The 19505-nt window shown below is 30.6% G+C and overlaps 6 protein-coding genes across 7 annotated transcripts; 3 read left to right on the forward strand and 3 right to left on the reverse strand.

Moving 5' to 3' along the window:
* The first annotated feature begins 996 nt into the window (after window positions 1–996).
* On the forward strand, window positions 997–1476 carry LOC105632991 (uncharacterized). The gene has a single exon (XM_012215482.3). It carries the CDS (start codon window positions 997–999, stop codon window positions 1474–1476), a length of 480 nt encoding a protein of 159 aa, XP_012070872.1.
* A 2220-nt stretch (window positions 1477–3696) lies between these two features.
* Window positions 3697–4131, reverse strand: LOC149495048 (uncharacterized). Its single transcript, XM_089724273.1, has one exon. It carries the CDS (start codon window positions 4129–4131, stop codon window positions 3697–3699), a length of 435 nt encoding a protein of 144 aa, XP_089580399.1.
* Window positions 4132–6455: 2324 nt separating this feature from the next.
* LOC105632992 (uncharacterized) lies at window positions 6456–6890 on the reverse strand. Its single transcript, XM_012215483.3, has one exon. It carries the CDS (start codon window positions 6888–6890, stop codon window positions 6456–6458), a length of 435 nt encoding a protein of 144 aa, XP_012070873.3.
* Window positions 6891–8123: 1233 nt separating this feature from the next.
* On the reverse strand, window positions 8124–8695 carry LOC149495049 (stigma-specific STIG1-like protein 1). The gene has a single exon (XM_089724266.1). The coding sequence runs from the start codon at window positions 8598–8600 to the stop codon at window positions 8196–8198; it is 405 nt and encodes a 134-aa protein (XP_089580392.1). The 5' UTR covers window positions 8601–8695; the 3' UTR covers window positions 8124–8195.
* Window positions 8696–13826: 5131 nt separating this feature from the next.
* On the forward strand, window positions 13827–15528 carry LOC105632994 (cytochrome b561 and DOMON domain-containing protein At5g47530). The gene is made up of 3 exons (XM_012215485.4): window positions 13827–14597; window positions 14706–14963; window positions 15040–15528. The coding sequence occupies exons 1-3, from the start codon at window positions 13920–13922 to the stop codon at window positions 15355–15357; spliced, it is 1254 nt and encodes a 417-aa protein (XP_012070875.1). The 5' UTR covers window positions 13827–13919; the 3' UTR covers window positions 15358–15528.
* Window positions 15529–16028: 500 nt separating this feature from the next.
* LOC105632995 (Putative pyridoxal phosphate-dependent enzyme, YBL036C type) lies at window positions 16029–19088 on the forward strand. Of its 2 annotated transcripts, XM_012215486.4 has the most exons (7): window positions 16030–16298; window positions 16393–16459; window positions 17107–17153; window positions 17502–17589; window positions 18103–18236; window positions 18493–18591; window positions 18842–19088. In XM_012215486.4, exons 1-7 carry the CDS (start codon window positions 16077–16079, stop codon window positions 18917–18919), a joined length of 735 nt encoding a protein of 244 aa, XP_012070876.1. In that variant the 5' UTR covers window positions 16030–16076; the 3' UTR covers window positions 18920–19088. The 2 variants fall into 2 exon arrangements, with proteins under 2 accessions (XP_012070877.1, XP_012070876.1); XM_012215487.4 differs by lacking the exon at window positions 18493–18591 and having other exon boundaries at window positions 16029–16298.
* The last annotated feature ends 417 nt before the right edge of the window (window positions 19089–19505 follow it).

Consider the following 19505-nt stretch of genomic DNA (forward strand, 5'->3'; position numbering starts at 1 on the left):
AATGAAAAATAAATCAATTATAATATTGGACCTAATTAAATTTAAGATTTTTTTTTTTTTTGGGTACTCTGTAACTCTATAACAATTTGTTAGTTCTTTATTGCTAGTTTACTTGCATTACTAGTTTGGCCAATAAACATTTTAGGGATGAAAAATGAATTGTATGGAGACAAATCTTTTAGGTCAAGTTATATATTATATAGTACAATAGAACTGAAAATGAGGTCGCTTAGCAGGATGTCGAGGGGTCTGTTTTTGCTCTAAAGGTTAGTTTAATTAATTCCATACCCACTTTGCTTCTCCATACAGCATGGCCAAATTCCTTCTGGTCAGCTATAATGGAAACTCATATTTCCCCATTTGCCCTTTGTTTTTAAGCCTTAAATCGTACCAATAATTTTCTTTTCCCATTCAAAAAAGGGAGCAGACGGATGACCAATGTCTTTATCACATGAGTGGTAATCATATGAATAAATTGCATTATTATGATTATTATTATCAATAAAAATACGTGGTTTAATCAGTTTTCTAATTTTTATAAGGATACAGAGTAAATGTGTTATTTAAAAATATAGACTATATTTATTGCATAGCTCGTAATTTTAATTTATTGAAATATATTATAACAAAAGACTTTTTGTTATAAGAAATAGAGGAGTAAAGCTTAATTTATTAATTAAGGGCATGCAGAATGTGAAATGTGAATAGGCTAAAAAGTGCACTAACAAAATGAAGTTTCTTAATTAAGAACTAAACCCTAGAATTAAACTATACTCTTCATAGCACATTTCATGAAGTCTTCGATCTTCTACCACTTTTCCCGCGTCAACCCTTCCCTTTACTATCAATATAAACCCTAACTCCTCCACACCCATTTTCTTCAAATCTCTCTTTCAAGCACCAAACCTTCTCTCTCTCTCTCTCTCTCTCTCTCTCTCTCTCTCTCTCTTTCTCTTGCACAGAATTTTTTGAAGCCCTAGACTAAGCTAGCTAGCAATGGAACTAAATAGAATAATCTTCCTTATAGCCATAACAATGGCTATATCCATCACCCTTACCGTGAAAACCATCAAATTGAACCCTGACGAGAAACCGCCATTTTCGGAGCAGAAAATTGATAATTTTTCAACTGATCAATTGTCAATCCATGAAGAAAAGAAGCTACTCCCTTCGAAAAGATTAAGTCGTTTCCTCGCTGAAGAGAAAAACCCTAGGGCAGCCGATCATTGCAACAAAGACAAAGAAATATGCTACATTTTGGGAGGAAAGAACTATACTTGCTGCAACAACAAGTGCTTCGACTTGTCTACCGATAATAATAACTGCGGTACTTGCAAGAACAAGTGCAAGCACACACAAGCTTGTTGCAGAGGACAGTGTGTTTACCTTTCTCTTGATAAAAGACATTGTGGAAGGTGCAATAATCGCTGCGCAAAGGGTGAATACTGCGTTTTCGGAATGTGCGGTTATGCATGATTAAGATTGATAATCATATACTGATCGCGATGAGGTTTATAAATTTATTTATAATACAATAAATAAACCACATTTGATTAGTGGTTCTAATTTAAATTTTATACAGTTAATTAATTAATTAATTATCTCAATTTACAGTTAATCCTCGAGGATTATTTATCTATATGTAATGTGATACCAAACTACCTTAAGTAAAATCTATGTATTAATATCTCTTATTATTTTTGTACACAATTTAATTTTTAGTTAGACATACATTGATTATCTGGGCATGATATGTATGTGGAGAGAATTTTTATTCTTGTTCTTGTAATTAAAATGTGATTTGTTTCTGAGTATGTAAAAAGATATGAATTTTAATTTTTTTGGTAAATAAGTTATTAATGATTGTTATTGAAATATAAAATATAAAATTGAACAACATGTTTAAAAAATTGACAAATAATTTGTTCAACACCTTTTCAACTGGACATAAATTATATTTATCGAAGCAGGAGAAAGCTATTATTTTGTAGTAAAATTTAAGGTTTCCATATACCGAAATTAACGGCCACTTGCAAAACTTGAATTGAAAGATCAAAGAGCGTGTCCTTTTCCATCTCATGCGGTTTCTCAACATGCCAAGCCAGCAGTTTTTCTTTCACAACTGACAAGTTCTAGACCCGAACTTAAGGCTACTAAGACTCGTACTAATCCCAAGTCACTGTTTACCTTCCATTGAGCCTATTGTGATTTCACAGCACAAGCCCAGGATGGGTATTGAGTCTGTTGACCTGGCACGTCCACTACAAATATGATTAATTAATCATTTTTCTTAGATCCAACTCAAACATATACATGTATATATAAAAGTTGGGATATGGTAATAAATTTTATATTTTGAATTTTTTTTTTAAAATGTCAATTTCACTTTAAATATTAAAATAATATCATTTTCATTATTCATTTACTATTTTACCATTTTATTATCGCATTTGTTGCCGTTGCTATCGTCATTGTCATCGCGGAAGTTGTCGCTCGTTCCATCATCGCCGTTGCTGTTATCACCTTTATTTCCATCATTGTTGCACTCGTCGTCGGTCGTCGTGGTTGAATCACAGAAGTTGTGTAGAATAATTTTGAAATTACTGATTATTTTTTACCAATACTGACATTCTCTTAATTTTTATATTTTTTTGATATTTTATTAATATAAAAATCTAATTTCTAACATTTGTTAAGTTGCCTCGTTAAAGTATCAAAGAGCTGAACAATAAAAATAGATGGCTGAATGCCTAATCGAATTGATTGGGTCATGTAGGAACTAGGTTCAAATCTACTGGTCTATTAAAATACCTCAGCTGCATACATCATTGCACTTCCATTTGACATCTATTGTAGTGATAGACGGTTCGTCTCGCTGTCACCTTCTCTTTATCATTCATCAATTTCACAATTTCACGCGCCTATTTTAAGAACATTCAAATTACATCCATAATAACATTCACTAAACTTGCCATACTCAACACATACTTGTTTATTAATATAAGCACTCAGTGGAGCAGTCCACATCTAACGGCTAGATATTGAATTAAATATAGAAAAGATGAATGTTTGAAATTAAGAAAACTTGGTTTAGGAAAACATGGTTCTCATTTTCCAAACTTGATATAAAGAGAAAGTGAAAGAGACAAAAGGGAATATTGGAAGTACATATTTTTTATATTTAAGTGTCTAAAATATCTCATTGTTCTCATGAAGATATTAGTATTGAACACAACACTTGTTAGTTTAAGGGTTCCAGTTTGCATTTATAGTGTTGAATTTTAAAATTACTATTGTTTTGAAGGATTAAAAAGTGATACTAGGATAATTTCATTTAATAAATATTTTTGTAATTTGTTGAATCAATTTTTAAAATAAATTCTTTTATTCAATCAAAATTGGACTTGCAAATGAAGATAAAATGTGGAAAAAAAAAATGAAATTTAATAGATATTAATGCAAATGGGAATAACAATCAATCAGTACTTAATCATTGGTAGGTTACAAAGCAATAACAACTTTGATGAAGGATAGTCTAGAGAGAAACCCTAATTTTTTTTTCTTGTACATAAAAAAATTCCTTATTGGCCATATGAAACTACTATCTGAATACCAATATAAAAACTAATTTTCTTATTCTGAAATATAATTTGTATATAAATTTAAAAAAAAAAATCACTTGACTCTCATTTTGCCCTAAGCATAATTGCAAAGACCAAAAGCACAAAACCCACCATTTTTACACCTATTATTGCAACCCCCACAATGCCTTCTATTAAAAGAAGGGTTAACACATTTTCCTTTGCAGCAAATCTGATTATACTTGCATTTCTTCCCACAAGCTCCACAGTTAAGACGGTCGTTCAAAACATTTACACACTTCTTCTTGCAACAAAAAGGCCCTGGACTTCCCTTGGAATGGCAAATTCTTGGATACTTATTACATGTTATTCGACGTGCTTTTCTTTTCTTTTGAGCAAGCAAGCGACCAAATCCATGTTCGGAATTTTCTTTTAATTCGTAATCCATATCATCGTGTTCCTGTTCTTGTTCTTGGAGTGGTGTTGCTGTAATAGACAAGATTAGTGCCATTACAAGAACAAGAATCAAGAAAATTGTTAGTAACTTCATTTCTTTTTATATGTGAGGCACAAGAGGGTTTGGATATTTGGTATGAGGTGAAAATGAATAAATGGAATTAGGAAGAGCTTAATTAGGTTGTGGGTTGAGGAAAAGAGGCAGTGGAGTGGTGTTTATATAGAGAATTTTGGAGGGTAACTTTTAACTTTGGTGTGTGCAAGTGCATGTGTTCTTCCACTTAATTGATTAGTCCAAATTTACGGGCTGGTCAACAATACACTAACGAAGCAAGATTTTATTCCATCCTAATAATTTTTTTCTCTTGCCCATTCCTTCTTTATTCTCATAATGAAGAAATAATAATGAGAATTTATATATATATACTAGGAAATCCACCTAATTAATAATTACATAGTCCTTGACGAATTTCATAGAAGAAAAGAATTTAATTTCCATATTCTATATGTGTAAGACTTTCTTTTTTTTTACGAGTATAGTGAAGTAAGAATATATATATATATAATCCTAGCCAGCTACATAGAAAGTAATTTCATAGTGGGTATTTAAATATTTGTTGAGAGACAGATTGCATCTTAAAGCTATTATATAAATATTATATGGTGGGTGTTTAAATATTTGATCCGCAATAATTTTATTCTGTTTTTAGCTTTTAGCGTTTTACGAAAAGATATTTAAACGGTTAACAACTAAACATTATTAAAACAACTAATAAATAATTTTTCGAACAGATTCTTATATATAATCTTTGTAGAAAGTAATTACATTTTAGGTGTTTAAATATTTGTTGAGAGAAAGATTGACATGTTAAAGGTATTATACCAATTAAACTAAACTTGGTCGAACAAGAAAGTCTTCACATATACCACAGTCAAAAAACCTAATTTTGTAGACCTAGTGGTACAATTATAATATATATATATATATATATATATATATATATATATATATATATATATATATATATATATATATATATATATATATATATATATATATATAAGCTTTAATATATACAACTTGATCAATAGACCTAACCACGTAAGTTGACTCATTGAAATACAATTAATTGAGATTTAGGCAAGAAAATTCATAATTCAAATTAGGTTTTTGACTTCTTGCAATGGTAGGCATTTGCCTCTTTTTTTCTTAGGTCAAATTTTCACAAATAATATTAGGTAAGCTTTTTAATTATATATAGTTTTAGCACATAACTTTTTTTTTTTAAATTCTTTTTTCTGTAATTTCTTTAGAATGAATCTTTTGAATGGTCTATCATATTAAATTTAAGAAACTAAATATAATTAATCTACAATTTGAAATAAACAAGCTAAATTTTTTGCCTTTAACTGAAATTTCAACAAGGGATTCTTTTTGATAATGATTTTATATAATTGTTTTATCACTTTCCTCGTAGCGTCTACATTTATAATTTTTTTTTTCCTAAATCAACTTTTAATCATAAATTCATAATGATTAATGACCATAGAAAAATTTAGTAAAGATAATTAAATTTAATGTCATTAGTCTTAAAATACTATCTTCTGTTCAATTATTGGATTTTAATCCATGCTATTCTTCAAGATCAGCTAAGTAAAACTCATAGAGCTTAGTGTAAAATTAAATAAATCACACTTCAAAATTTTTTTGAAGCATCTCGATTATTAATTTCACATTGGAAATACTCTTTTCATTTCCAAGTACTTGTCACATTTAGATATTTACGTCTTTAAGAAAATCATTCAATTTCTCTAAGTTACAATTAGTAAATTGATTATACTAACCTTTAATTTATTATTTGAGTAAATATCATTCAATCATTGTTGGTCACGTGTAGAAGGTAAAAATGAAAAAAATAATTTATTATTTATTAAATCCACAAATGCAATAAGTATTTAGAAATATTTTTTTTTCTCCAAATGTGATACGAAGGTGTATATAAAAGAGTAGTAAATGGTATATAACGAGAAAATGTGATTTAATTAAAATAATTTAGACCGTTTATTGTTAAGAGTAAACTCAATCCGTTATAAACTCAATTATTAAATTATATTTAACAGCTTTACAGCCCAGATTTAGTAATTTTAGAGCCTAATCCTATATTAAATTCTACAATCAACTGTTCTTATTTCAATTTTACAATCAAAATGTGAATTCAATTTTACAATTTTACAATCAGTTGTATTAAACACATTCTTTAAAATTCATATTTATAATTTAAGAACTACATTCTTGACAAATAAGTTCCAAATCAATGAAATTAAGATACAAAAGAAGATCAATTATGTAAAGAAAGAACTGAATTTTGTATGTCCATCTACATATATTAGATAAAATTAATAATTCCTTCTCCCTCTCTATGCATAATTGCAAAGACCAAAAGCACAAAACCCTCCATTTTTACATCTATTACTGCAACCCCCACAATGGTTTCTATTGAAAGAAGGGTTAACACATTTGCCATTGCAACAAATCTGATTATACTTGCATTTCTTCCCACAAGCTCCACAGTTAAGACGATCACTCAAAACATTTACACATTTCTTCTTACAACAATAAGGCCCTGGGCTTCCCTTAGCACGACAAATTCTTGGGTACTTGTCGCATGTTATTTGTCGAGCTTTTCTTTTCTTCTGAGCAAGTACGCGACCAAATCCATGTTCGGAACTAAAATCTTTGGTTATTTCGTAATCTGTATCATCTGGTTCTTGTTCTTGGAATGGTGTTGCTGTAATAGACCAGACTAGAGCCATTACAAGAACAAGAATCAAGAAAATGTTTAGTAACTTCATTTTTTGTGTTATGTCTGTAAGAGAAAAGTTTGAATTTGGTTTCTGAGAAGGAGATGAGCAGTGAGTAGAAGGAAAGATTTAGTTGGAGAAGAGAGGCAGTGGAAGGGAAGTATTTATAAGAGAATTATTGAGGGCAGTTTTTAATTTTAATTAATAATTTAATGCCAATTGCTATTCATATGTTTTTTGCATTTTGATTAGTCTATTTTTAACGGCTTGCCAACATTAAATAACGTGGCAAGATCATAGTGGGAGGACTACGTATTCTCCTTTCTGTGACTGTAATAAAATACTGCAAAAGATGGTATGGGCAAAGAGAAAGAAATTATTGGTTAGAAAATGGTATGCAAAAGACGAAGCCAGACTCCAGAATTAAGAAAATTAGAAAAAAAATTTAAAAATTAAGAGGGCAAAATCGAAAGAAAAAAATTTTTTTATACGATTTTATAATAAGGTAATTTTTTTAAAAAAATTATAAAAATTATGAAGCTTGAGTGTGTGGGATCCCAGTCTTAGGTAAGTCAAGTCAAAGTTCTTGCACTGTTAGGCAATAGGCATTGCCCCTTGACTCTTTTCTTAAGTCAATTTCCATGAATATATTAGGTGAGCTTTTTTAATTATAGAATTTTTTTTTATTTCCTTTTCTTTTCTTTTGAATGAATGTTTTGAATATTGGTCTACTGAATCATCTCCGATGCTAACGTGGATTGTACTTGATATGTCATGTGAAATAGAATCGGTGAATGATGATCTGGTTGAATGTCTATTTATAGACAATGAATTTTAAAAAACTCTCTCCAATGCATTAGTTTTGAATGTTCTTTCTTTCTCTTTATTTATCTCTTTTCTGGCCCCACAATTTAATATGCAACCAATCACCAAAGAGCAATAAATGTTAACATTGTATAAGAGACACTCTAGAAATAAAAGGTGCAGTAGACAATGTCTATTGATTTTTTTGACACATCAGCTTAACATCCTAAATAAACATTAGCATTGGAGAGCATTTTTTAAAAAGTCTTTCCATTTTTTTGATGTAGCAATTAAATAAAAGCAATCTACATTTGTACTGGAGATACTCTTAATTATATTAAATTTAAGCAACTAAATCTAATTAGTCCATAATTTTAAACAATTTATCTCAAATAACGGTCTATATTAAAAATTAAACAATTTATCACATAATCAGAAATATCAGATATATGATTAATTATCTTATAATTAAAATTAAAAATTTTCAAAAGAAAGAAAGAATTCTGAATTTGTGTGTATATCTATAATTAAAAAAAGTAATTTATTTTCCCTCTATGCATAATTACAGAGACCAAAAGCACAAAACCCACCATTTTCACACCTATTATTGCAACCCCCACAGTGTCTTCCATTAGAAGAAGGATTAACACATTTGCCTTGGCAACAAATCTGGTTATACTTGCATTCCTTTCCACAAGCTCCACAGTTATGACGGTCATTCAAAACATTTACACACTTCCTCTCGCAACAAGAAGGCCCTGGACTTTCTTTGAAATGGCAGATTGTTGGATTCTCATTACATGTTTGACGAGCTTTTCTTTCCTTTCGAGCAAGTAAGCGACCCGATCCATTTTCGGAATTAAAATCATCTTTTTCTTGGAGTGGTATTGCTGTATTGGACAAGACTAGAGCCATTACAAGAACAACAATCAAGAAAATATTAATTAGAAATTTCATAAGTATTTTGTTTTTTGTTATCTGTTTGCGAGAGCTAAAGTTCGAAATTTGGTTTGAAGAAGGAAATGAGCAGTGCTAGTGAGTGAAAGGAAGAGCTTAGGTTGTGAGTTGGAGAAGAGAGGCAGTTGAAGTGAAATATTTATAAGAGAATTATGAAGGGCAGTTTTTTTAATTTTAATTAATTATTTAATTAATTAAAGTCAATTAGTGTGCATGTGTTTTGCACTTTTTAGTGTAATTTTCAAAATTCAATAATGAAAATAATGTGCAAGTTCATAGTGGGAGGACTACGTATTCTTATTCTTTCTTTTTATTTTCATTAAATAGTGAAAAGGATGTATATATATATATATATATATATAGTTCCCCTCGTTGAGACCAGTAATTACTCATCTTGTGTTGGAATTTGATCATGTTTTTCGCCATGAAAATATATAATATTGAATTAAGAGCATAAATAGGTCGAATTTTTCAGGATTTACTGAATTAAAATTTTAGATTTTTAGTACTCAACTCGTGACATGAGATGATAGAAATTCATTCTCATTAACCGAAGGTCTTAATTTTGAATCATGAGTAAGGATGGAAGCGGGGTGGATATCCGCGAATTTTGAAATATATGTAACAATATCCGTTTAAAATTTTACTACACGTATTCATTTTAAACCCATTGGAAAATTCATTTAGTACTTATATCCGAATCCTTTTAAAATTTTACTACTCGTATCCATCCAAAAACTCGTTTAAAGTACCACTTAAACGTTTATTATAGCGGGTACATGCGGATACCTATGGCTAAAACTGTTTATTATAGCGGATATCCAGAGTCTAATACTCATATCCTATTCATATCTATTACGGGAGTAATTGTACTATCCATATCCATTAAAAACTCAATTATAACTATCCATACCCTCATTAAATAGATCGAAGCGGAGCAGGTACCCTAAAATACCCGTCTCACTTCCATCCCTAATTCTGAGTATGGATTCCTTTTAAATACTTCTTAGGGAGCACTTTATCCTTCTTTATGGGTTTGCTTAGAGTAAATCTGGATTAATCAGCTAGTGGACGATTAAAATAAAATAAAAACTCATATTTTTAGTTGTATATGCAGGTTTATAATAAATTATCTTAATTAGTATAGATATGTATGGATTACTTCGGTAACTTTTTATAAAAATTTTTAAAATTATTCATTTATTAAAATGAGATTTGGTAAAATTGGAAGGTGAGTCCATTTTAAATTAAAAATTTATTACAATAAGCTTAAAGAGATTTCAGTGAGAGGAAACAAAACTTTTTCTTATATAGTTGAAGATGAATACAATAATTGATATTGATATTTCATAAGAAAACTTGTAATTCAATCCAAATTTATTTTTCTATCTATAGCAACATATTAAAAATTTTCTCATATAAAAATCAAATAGCTACATCATGATTTTTTTTTTTTTAGGTCAGTATGATTTTCTATTTATATGTTTCACATGTATGATTATTAGATTGAGGAGGTATAGTTGTTAATGTCTAACAAGAAAGCTAGGCAAAATTCCATACTACCCAAAAAAAAAAAGGTGGAGGACTACCTGTTAATATCTAATTCGAACACGCAAAATGATGAAGAAAAAAAAAATCGTACCATTATTATTTAATTTATTAATTTAATGTTAATTAAAATTTTATTACATTATTATATAAATTTATTAACTCCAATCGTTAATATTAGAATTGATGGTAGTTCACTTATACGAGGAGTGAGATATTTCATATTCAAATTTTCTTGAGTATATAAGTTTTCACCATTTTAGTTTTGACCTGTTGAGTCTTCCAATAAATAAAAAAATTTAAAATTTGAACATTAACCGTTAGTAATTTTTGAGATATTATTAAAATTAATTCGAATTTTACTAATAAAAGTCATTTTTCTAATTTAGAAAAGCAAAGAGTTTGATCCGTAATACTATTTTTTATATATTATGCTAAAAAATTATATTAAAATAATAATAACTATTTTTGAATTCAATTATAAGCAACATGAAACATCGAAATGATAATTTCAGGAAAAATAATATTCTCATTGACAGCTGTAAATTTAAGAAGTCTCAAGAAATTTGTGTATTGAGAATTCCACGTCGTAAGACACTTTAATAATTAAAATTGAAAGTTCCGTCAAGAAATTTTGTACGTCTTTAGTGGAAAGAGAGATCGTGTAAACAAAAACAGAGTGGCACCCAGCCCAACATTACCCACTACTACGTAACTTCTTCGCCTGCTGATTGAAATATCCAGCTCCATTTTGACATTTTTATCCTTATTATCGATTTTCTTCTCCTCTTCTGTCGCTCAGTGGCAGCAGCCAAGGAGACACTGAAATGGATCAACACTTGGCACCAGGGAATTGACCAGATAACCAATCAGTCAACACGCGTTCCACCAGGTCGCAATTGAGCTTCAAGTCTTTGCCTTCGCTAAGGATCTCAACTACAGTCATCTCCAAGTAGACGATTCCAGAATCAGTGACCATAAAATCAGTTATGGAAATAAGCAAAATTTGCGGAGAACTATGTCTTTGATTTCTTCGAGAGACCTCTGGGGCTTATTAGAAGTCGCCATGGGAGATAGATTGTTAAACTAAATTAAAGTGGATAAATGAATGAGAAGAATCGATGAGACGAATTTGGATAGTTTTCTCGGGAAACAAAAGGGAATTGAGGGTTTAGGGGAGGAACATGGTAGCTCGGATGGAGAAGGAGAAGTTAGTTAGTTGAAGGGGATGACAAATTAGATATTAGGGTTTTTGTGTTTTAGATTTTAGGTTAGGTCTAACTGAAACGGTGAGGTTGATGAATTTGGGGGCTCGAGTTAAGTTGACCCAAGCTGGTTAGGTGGTGTCACAATCGATTTTCGCGGGCCGAACTGATACTAAGACCTGGTGGGATTAAGGCCTCCGAGACCCGTAGTAAGCTTATATTAATTCATCCATATTCTAAATATAATTGTGGTTTGGGGGTCTAACAACTTTGTTCTATAAACATATCACAAGTATACGTTATATTATTAACGGCATTAGGAAATGGGTCGTGACAGGTGGGATCCACTTTAATACTATTATGTTATAAAACCTTAGTTAATTTTAGATTTAGGGTGAAAATATATCTAAGTTATTGAGTCAGGATGCTTGAAGGATGAAAATTGATTTAGAGTGATACTGCAACAAATGGCAAAGGTGGGAGTAATTATATAGCTTAGGCCTTTATTTTTCTGTGGATAAAAAAAATAAAAACAAAGTAAACAATTGTTTGAATAGAGAGATTTTGATGTGATTTGAGCTATGAAATTTACAATTCTATAAATTATCAGATTCCTTCTTTTGTTTGAGAAAAAAAAAAAAAAAAAAAACACACCAGGATCTATAAAATTAATATATTTCATTCTGACTTCAATTTGATCATATTAAAAAAAGAGACAGAGAGAGAAATCTCACTTAAGATGTAAAATTTTCTCAATTTCACCAGTTTTATAAATAATGTAATTTAAACTATTAATTTTATTTTAAAAATATCTTTCAGATTTTGAATTATACTTTTCCACTAAACAATGAAATATAAATTTCATTAATTTCACAATCCTCTAATTCTACATTCTATATATTTTACAAAATCTTTGAATTTCATATTTCATTGATCTAAATGACTTCTTGTAAAATTTAGGTGATGCAATAAAATATTTCATAGATTTATTAAATTATTTTCTTTAGTTAAAAAAAATAGGTTAATTCATGAAATTGGTAAATCCTATGTTATTAATTACAAAGAGTGAGATTTTACAATTTCAAAATTTCTTATTAAAAGTGAAATTTAAAATGATTTAATTTAATTTAATTTTATATTATTTTTTAATTATATAAATTTTATATTTCACATAAATGAGAAAATATAAATTTCAAAATTTATAAAATTCTAGTTCTATAATATTTTCCTCATACAAAAATAAATTCTATACATTTTTTGAAATCCATCAATTTCACGTTGCATAGAGCCAAACCGCGTAATGAAGCCTAAAGATAGGAGAATACCTTTGCCTTTAACTTTTATAATAAAAAAATTATACTGTACTAAAAGCAGGCAAAGACGAAAGGAATTCTCTTTAAAGATTTCTTGGCTAGTTGGGTAAAGCACAAACAAACCAAGTCACAGGAAACACGAGCTATGTTTCTTAATCAACACTTACATTTTATTGCAACAAAAACAAGCCTTAGTCCCAAAAATTTTACCATAACAAAAGAAATGTTTGTGTGTTCTATACTTATATTTTTTTGGGAGAATGATATATTACAGTGCTTTTTAAAATTAATATGACATTTTTGAAATTTATAATTCAGATTGTCATTTTTTCCTTTTATTTTACATATCGTAATTATGAACATTCGATAAATTAAGACGAACTAAATTGAATAATTTCTGTTTTGATTTAATCTGACGCTTTCCAATCAAATAAGTTATTTTGAGCGTAAAAATAAGTTTGGTTAATTGTATATAGTAATTAAACTAGAGACCGAAATTAAACAATTCTCTCACCAAATTAATCGATGATGGAATTTTAAAAACATTTGACGAAAATAGATCCATTTGAATTGATTTTTTATTAGAAATTGTGTATTGCTTGCCTTATATATAAAAAAAACTACTCTCGTTGCCTTAGCATTGTCAAGTTTCAAAGTCTTTCCACCTCGTTGGAAACGAGCAGGAAAGACCTTAGTTATGACAAAACCATTTGGGTTTATTGATTGGTAAATCCTTTGCGTAATCACTAAACAATGCTCATTAATTAATAATTATTTTACAAACAAAAGCATTAGCATTCTTTTTCAAAATAAAATTCTTACTGCTGTATGTGTATAAAGTACCATAGATATAAACTATAAAATACCATCCATTACTTGAGTATAACTCTTCTTAGATCAATACGATAGTTCAGTGGCAAAAACCAATTCAGAGTTAATATTACCATGACTTAGTTTGATCTTTTGTAACTTAAATTTTCTCTAGACTAGCTTTTTCGTCACTGAGAGCGAGCAATGATTAGTCGAGTTTATTGAGACCATAAAAATGGACACTAGACACCTCGTGGAAGTAAAAAAAAAAAAAAAAAAGAAAACCTCTTCTTCAAGCAATCATATATATTACCAATTACAGAATAAAGTCATTAATTCTTAAAGTTACTAACCTTCTCTTGTCTAGCCAAGACATTACTCTGCTTAAAAACAGCATAGATAAGTTATAAACTACCATAACCCAAAAAGGAAAGGAAAAGGAAATGTCTTCTTCTACCATTAATTTCATTCTAATCTTCGCATTAACCTCATTTTGTATTCTCTCAACAGCTTCTGCCCATTTCCATCCTTGTACTGAAACTTTTCTTTCCCTAACCAAAATACACAACCTATCAAAATGCAGAGAATTGACAACCCTTGGAGCTGAATTTGGCTGGAAAATCAATCAAAACAATAAGAATTGGATCAATATTCTTTTTGGAACTAGATTATATGAGGATTTCGGATGGATAGCTTGGGGAGTTAATCCAGGCAAGATGGCACAAATGGTGGGAACAAGGGCAATAGTAGCTGTGATAAACACCAATGGGTCAATCTCCGCTAAAACTTACAATATCACAAGCGACACTAAGCTTGGTTGCAAGCTAGAGCCTACAAAATTTGAGGAAGCTCAAAATGAAGTGCTTTTCCAGAATATTTCAGTGTATTATGAACAATCTTTAGACATATACATAATGAAAGCTATAGTTGTTCTTCCGTCAGGCGACGCCGGGTACAGCATTTCACGGTTGAACCATGTTTGGCAAGTTGGATTTGATATTGAAGGAGATAATCCTAAGAAGCATCCGACGATCCTCCAAAATGTTGACAGTACTGAAACTATAAACTTAGAGACCGGTTTCGGCCACCATGTTGGAAGAGGGCGACACCACCTGCGAATGGTAAGAAATTAAAACCTTTTCTCGATGTTTCTTCAGCTAATAGCGAGTATAATTAGATGTTATTTGTTTGTTCTTTTGGTCGTTTTGGGCTTTCTTTATAATTGGCAGGTGCATGGCATTTTGAATATTTTGGGATGGGGAACCTTCTTACCTGCTGGTGTGATTATCGCAAGATATTTCAAATACCCATTGGAACGTTTTCAGAATTGGCAATTTTGTCTTCACGTTTCCTGTCAAGTTACTGGATATATTCTTGGAACTTCTGGTTGGGTGGTTGGCTTGTGTCTTGGAAATCTTTCTAAATTCTACGAGTTTAAGATCCATCGCATTTACGCCATGTTGATTTTCGCATTTACAACCTTACAAGTAAGTCATTCTCTTCCTCTTCTAATCTGAGTTTAAATTCTAGATAATTCTGTCAATAATTCGCATTACATTGCAGATGTTGGCGATTCGATTAAGACCAAAGAGGATCGATGAGTACAGAAAATATTGGAATATGTATCATCATTTGTTAGGGTATGGATTGCTTGCTGTGATTTCAATAAACATATTTCATGGAATTGATATTTTGAAGCCTAAAGACAATGCTTGGAAGTGGGGTTACATTGGAATTCTTATAGCTTTTGCTATCATTGTCGCAATTCTTGAGATCTACAGTTGGACTAAATTTAAACGCAGTAGTAAACAAAGTAACGTTCAGATACCAGCTGCTAATGCTCCTGTTACTGGTCCACCGATACCACAGCCACGTCCATGATTGGAGAAATAATTAACTGAAAATTAGTATGTAGAGTATAATTATTGATATATCTGTTTTTGTGTTATAGATATTTGTTGGATTGTTTGCTTCTTTTTTCATTTTGGATTTGGTTTGGAACACTTCCCCTCTTTTTGTGGAATCAACATAGATGAACAACATTTTCAGAAATTACCTTTTTGTTGAATAAGTTTCAATATCAACATTTGCTGCTTTTGGAAGGTATGGATCAACATTTTAGGCTTGCTTCTTAATTTATGAAGATCAAGAATATCGTTTAAAAATTGATACACCAAGATTAAAATTGCATTGAAAAAGGCTTTTACTATAAATTTATTCGAAAGAAATTAGTCTTTCATCCATACATAATAAATATTAAAAAAAATCTTAAAATTAATTATTTTCACGAGATTAATCAATTTTATTAATTTGGGTTATTTTTAGGTTGAACAAAGATTCAAACTTTAATTGCAGTGCAATTAACAAAAATAAATCTGAATTGTAATTTTACTATACAATAAAATTTAATTTGAAATGGTTTGATCCTAACAAGTAAAATTCTTTTGAGTATATAAAAACCAGAAGCTTGCTTAAAAATAAAAAATAAAATAAAAATAAATTTTATTCCTGTCCCCAAAATTTCTGGAAACGAACCATAAAAAAAAACTAATACTAGTCACGTATCCACATTTTTTCCAAACCATAAAAAAGTAAAAATAATGGCGGCTCCAGCATTGGAGGGCGCAGCCGTCACGGCTCTCCGGTCTGTAATGCTCCGAGTGCGCCAAGGTGCGGAGCGGGCTGGAACACGACCTGAACTCATACGGGTCGTGGCCGTGTCTAAAACCAAATCTGTATCCCTTATCCGCCAAGTGTACGACGCAGGCCACCGTTGCTTCGGCGAAAACTATGTTCAAGAAATCGTCGATAAAGCTCCCCAGGTCTTTTTATGCATCTTCTTATATATTTACGTATTTATGTATTTATACGTTCCAGATTGTGTTTTATATAATTGAATTGTGCGTGTATATGCAGCTGCCGGAGGATATAGAGTGGCATTTTATTGGCCATTTGCAGAGCAACAAAGTTAAAACTCTTTTGTGTAATTCTCTTATTTTTATTGCTAGTTTCGTTTCAGTTTTTTAATTTTTCTTTGTAGCTCAGTTACGCATTATGATGCCCCAGAACTGGCTTGAATTCCAAATTATTTTTTTTCTTTTTTTTTTTTTTTAAAGAATCATTGAAATTGATGATAATGAAGAATGATTACCCATATTGAAGCATTTATTCTTTGTTGCAATTTCGGTTTGAACATTTTCATGACCTTTGAAACTTGAATGGTGAAAGAGTAATGCAATTTGATAGTCTTAGTGCCGGGTTTCTTTATATTCTTTTCGCTATTTGCTTTAGCTTGATTTGTCATTTTCCTGTATGAACTCTGTTAAACATGTCCTACGGTTGATGTGAGTTGACCAATTAAGATATTCTCAAATTCATTTTTCCACCTTTTATATTCTTGCAGTTAATAAAAATTAGAATGCACTAGAAATTATTTCGGGTGTTAAGTTGCGTTTAAAAGGGGAAGAGAGGATATACAATCTGCAGTTAGTTACCGGTCTTTGCTCAGAGAAATTTAGATCTGCTTGGTGCTAATAATAGATGATTGTGTTTTTGGCTTGTATTCTCTGAGGTTTCTTATTTTCCCGTACGTGATTCTCCATTATTTTAAGGTTTCATTTCTGTATGCAGCAGGAGTACCAAATCTGTCCGCAGTTCAGAGTGTAGATAATGAGAAGGTAAACACTTCATTCGATATTTGTTATAATCAGGATGCAACACAAGGGCCCTTTTCATAATTTTATTAGCACAAGGGAAGCTCGCATGATCATTGGCTGTGCAAAAACTGAAAAGCTTTTCAACTGCTTCTGGAAAATGTACTTGGAGACTATTCTATAGTTCAATTAATGTACTTGTGTTATGCTTTCTAAAATGTTCTTGATTCACATTTTATCTGCTATGGTTGTGTGGTCATTTGTGCTCTATTTTAGACAGGTTAGGTTACAATAGTAAAGCTAAGTGCATTTACTGATCCTTGATCCACGTAAAAGACACTCAAGGAAGATAACATATTTTGTATCCTACAGGTTGCAAACATTCTTGACCGAGTAGTTTCAAGCCTTGGAAGAAACCCTTTGAAGGTCTTTGTCCAAGTAAATACCAGTGGAGAAGCATGTGAGTAAGCTAGTTAATTGTTATCTACTCATGACAATTTCTGTTTGTACTTTAAATCATGTGTTGTTAGGTGCATTTATATTGCTTAAACATCTGCTTTGTGTGTTTGACCACCTTTCGCTCCTGAAATATATCTGCATTGAACCTTGAGTAGTTTCTGTTGCAATTGCCAAAATGACAGCTTAACTTTTTCTTATGATCTCTGCGCGTTGCATTAATTAATGGAACTCTCTTTGTCAGACTATGGCATCTACCCATCAATGTCCAAGTGTATTGCTCTAAAACATGCATCTACATTTCTTAAATTGAATTTAAACTCTAAGCAACTAGAACATCAAGCTGTCTGGATCAATGTGTGATGGTCAGATGTGGAAAAAGTTTCTTTTAAAAAAAAAAAAAGAAAAAAAAATTTTTGACTGCTCTTGTTGGCCAAGTTTAGAATGGATGTATTTTTTTCCACTTATTCAATTTACTGGATTGATCTGCTGATTGAATTTTGTGATGCTGTTTCAGCAAAATCTGGAATCAATCCCTCAGTTTGTGCATCCCTTGCAGAACATGTTAAACTGCGGTGCCCAAATTTGGTGTTTTCTGGCTTAATGACAATAGGGATGCCAGACTATACATCAACTCCAGAAAACTTTAGGGTAATCCTTTTTGCTTATGTTTCATTGAGCATATAAAACATTAGATAAGAAACAAATTAATCATATGATTTTAAGGCTTGAGATAATTCAAGAGTTGGGGGTTCTTATCTTGCACCATCTTGTTATTTTTTCTTCTCTATTCAAATAGTTCTGCTTATTAGATGCTTTTTTGCGTTATATTTTTGTTTTCTGACATCCATATGACATGGTAAGCCTTCAGAGAATTGTCAATATTTTATTAACTTTCGTGCGACAGACATTATCAAACTGCAGACTTGAGGTTTGCCAGGCACTTGGAATAGCAGTGGATCAGTGTGAGCTATCAATGGGCATGTCTGGTGATTTTGAGCAAGCGGTGATGTTACTTTCTTTTGTGGTTAGATTAGATAGCAACTAATTTGCTCAGTTTCCTGATGCTAGGATGATAACCATTGCATATATCGTTCTCCTTCCTAAAAATCTATGATTTCACAACACTGAAATTGTAGTTCTTCTGAAAACAAATATTTAGCTCCTAAATATTTGATACAATACCAATCATTTTATGATGGTCAGCAATATTTGAACATCTTGTCCTAATGGAAATCATTTTCTGATCTTCACAGATTGAAATGGGCAGTACGAGTGTGAGAATTGGATCGACCATATTTGGACCGCGGGAGTATGCCAAAAAAGCAACCTGAATAGTTTTTCAAGGTTCTTGTTCTGTATATATTTGTTGTACCATTGCACGTTCTTCATACTCGGAATTAGGTGTGCAGTAATGCATTGTTTTGTTTGTAAAGGGTAATAGATTAAAGTTAAACTGAAACTTTTCCTCCTTCAATGTGATCCCCAAATGATATTTTCCAATTGTTCTATATCTATAAAAAGTGCAAGTAGAAAATGATATCCAAGACATCTGAATATTGGATATAAACTGTGGTTTCTGTAAGTATTTTTGTTATCTAAGGAGATGGTGTTGACAAAGAGTTTTGTAAATGGTGTTTAATCACTCATTTTCCAAAATTGATTGATTTTCAAGCTATTACAAAGTTAAGAACGTTTGCCTTTTAATTGTTTGCTCAAAAAGCAAAGTGAAAATACTTGATAACTTCAATTTCTGGAGTGGTCATTTGCTTGAAAGAATGTGAAATTTATGAAACTCGTTAATTTAATGGAATTTAGATTCCAAAAATTTTATAAATTTTATATTCAATTATTTAGTTGGAAAATAAAATTTATGCATCTAATTTTTTTTTAAAAATAAACATTATGTACTTAAAAGAT

This window comes from Jatropha curcas, chromosome 7, assembly GCF_041381405.1.
Source record: "Jatropha curcas cultivar XTBG-Jc1 chromosome 7, XTBG_Jcur_1.0, whole genome shotgun sequence".
Taxonomy (NCBI): Eukaryota; Viridiplantae; Streptophyta; class Magnoliopsida; order Malpighiales; family Euphorbiaceae; genus Jatropha; species Jatropha curcas.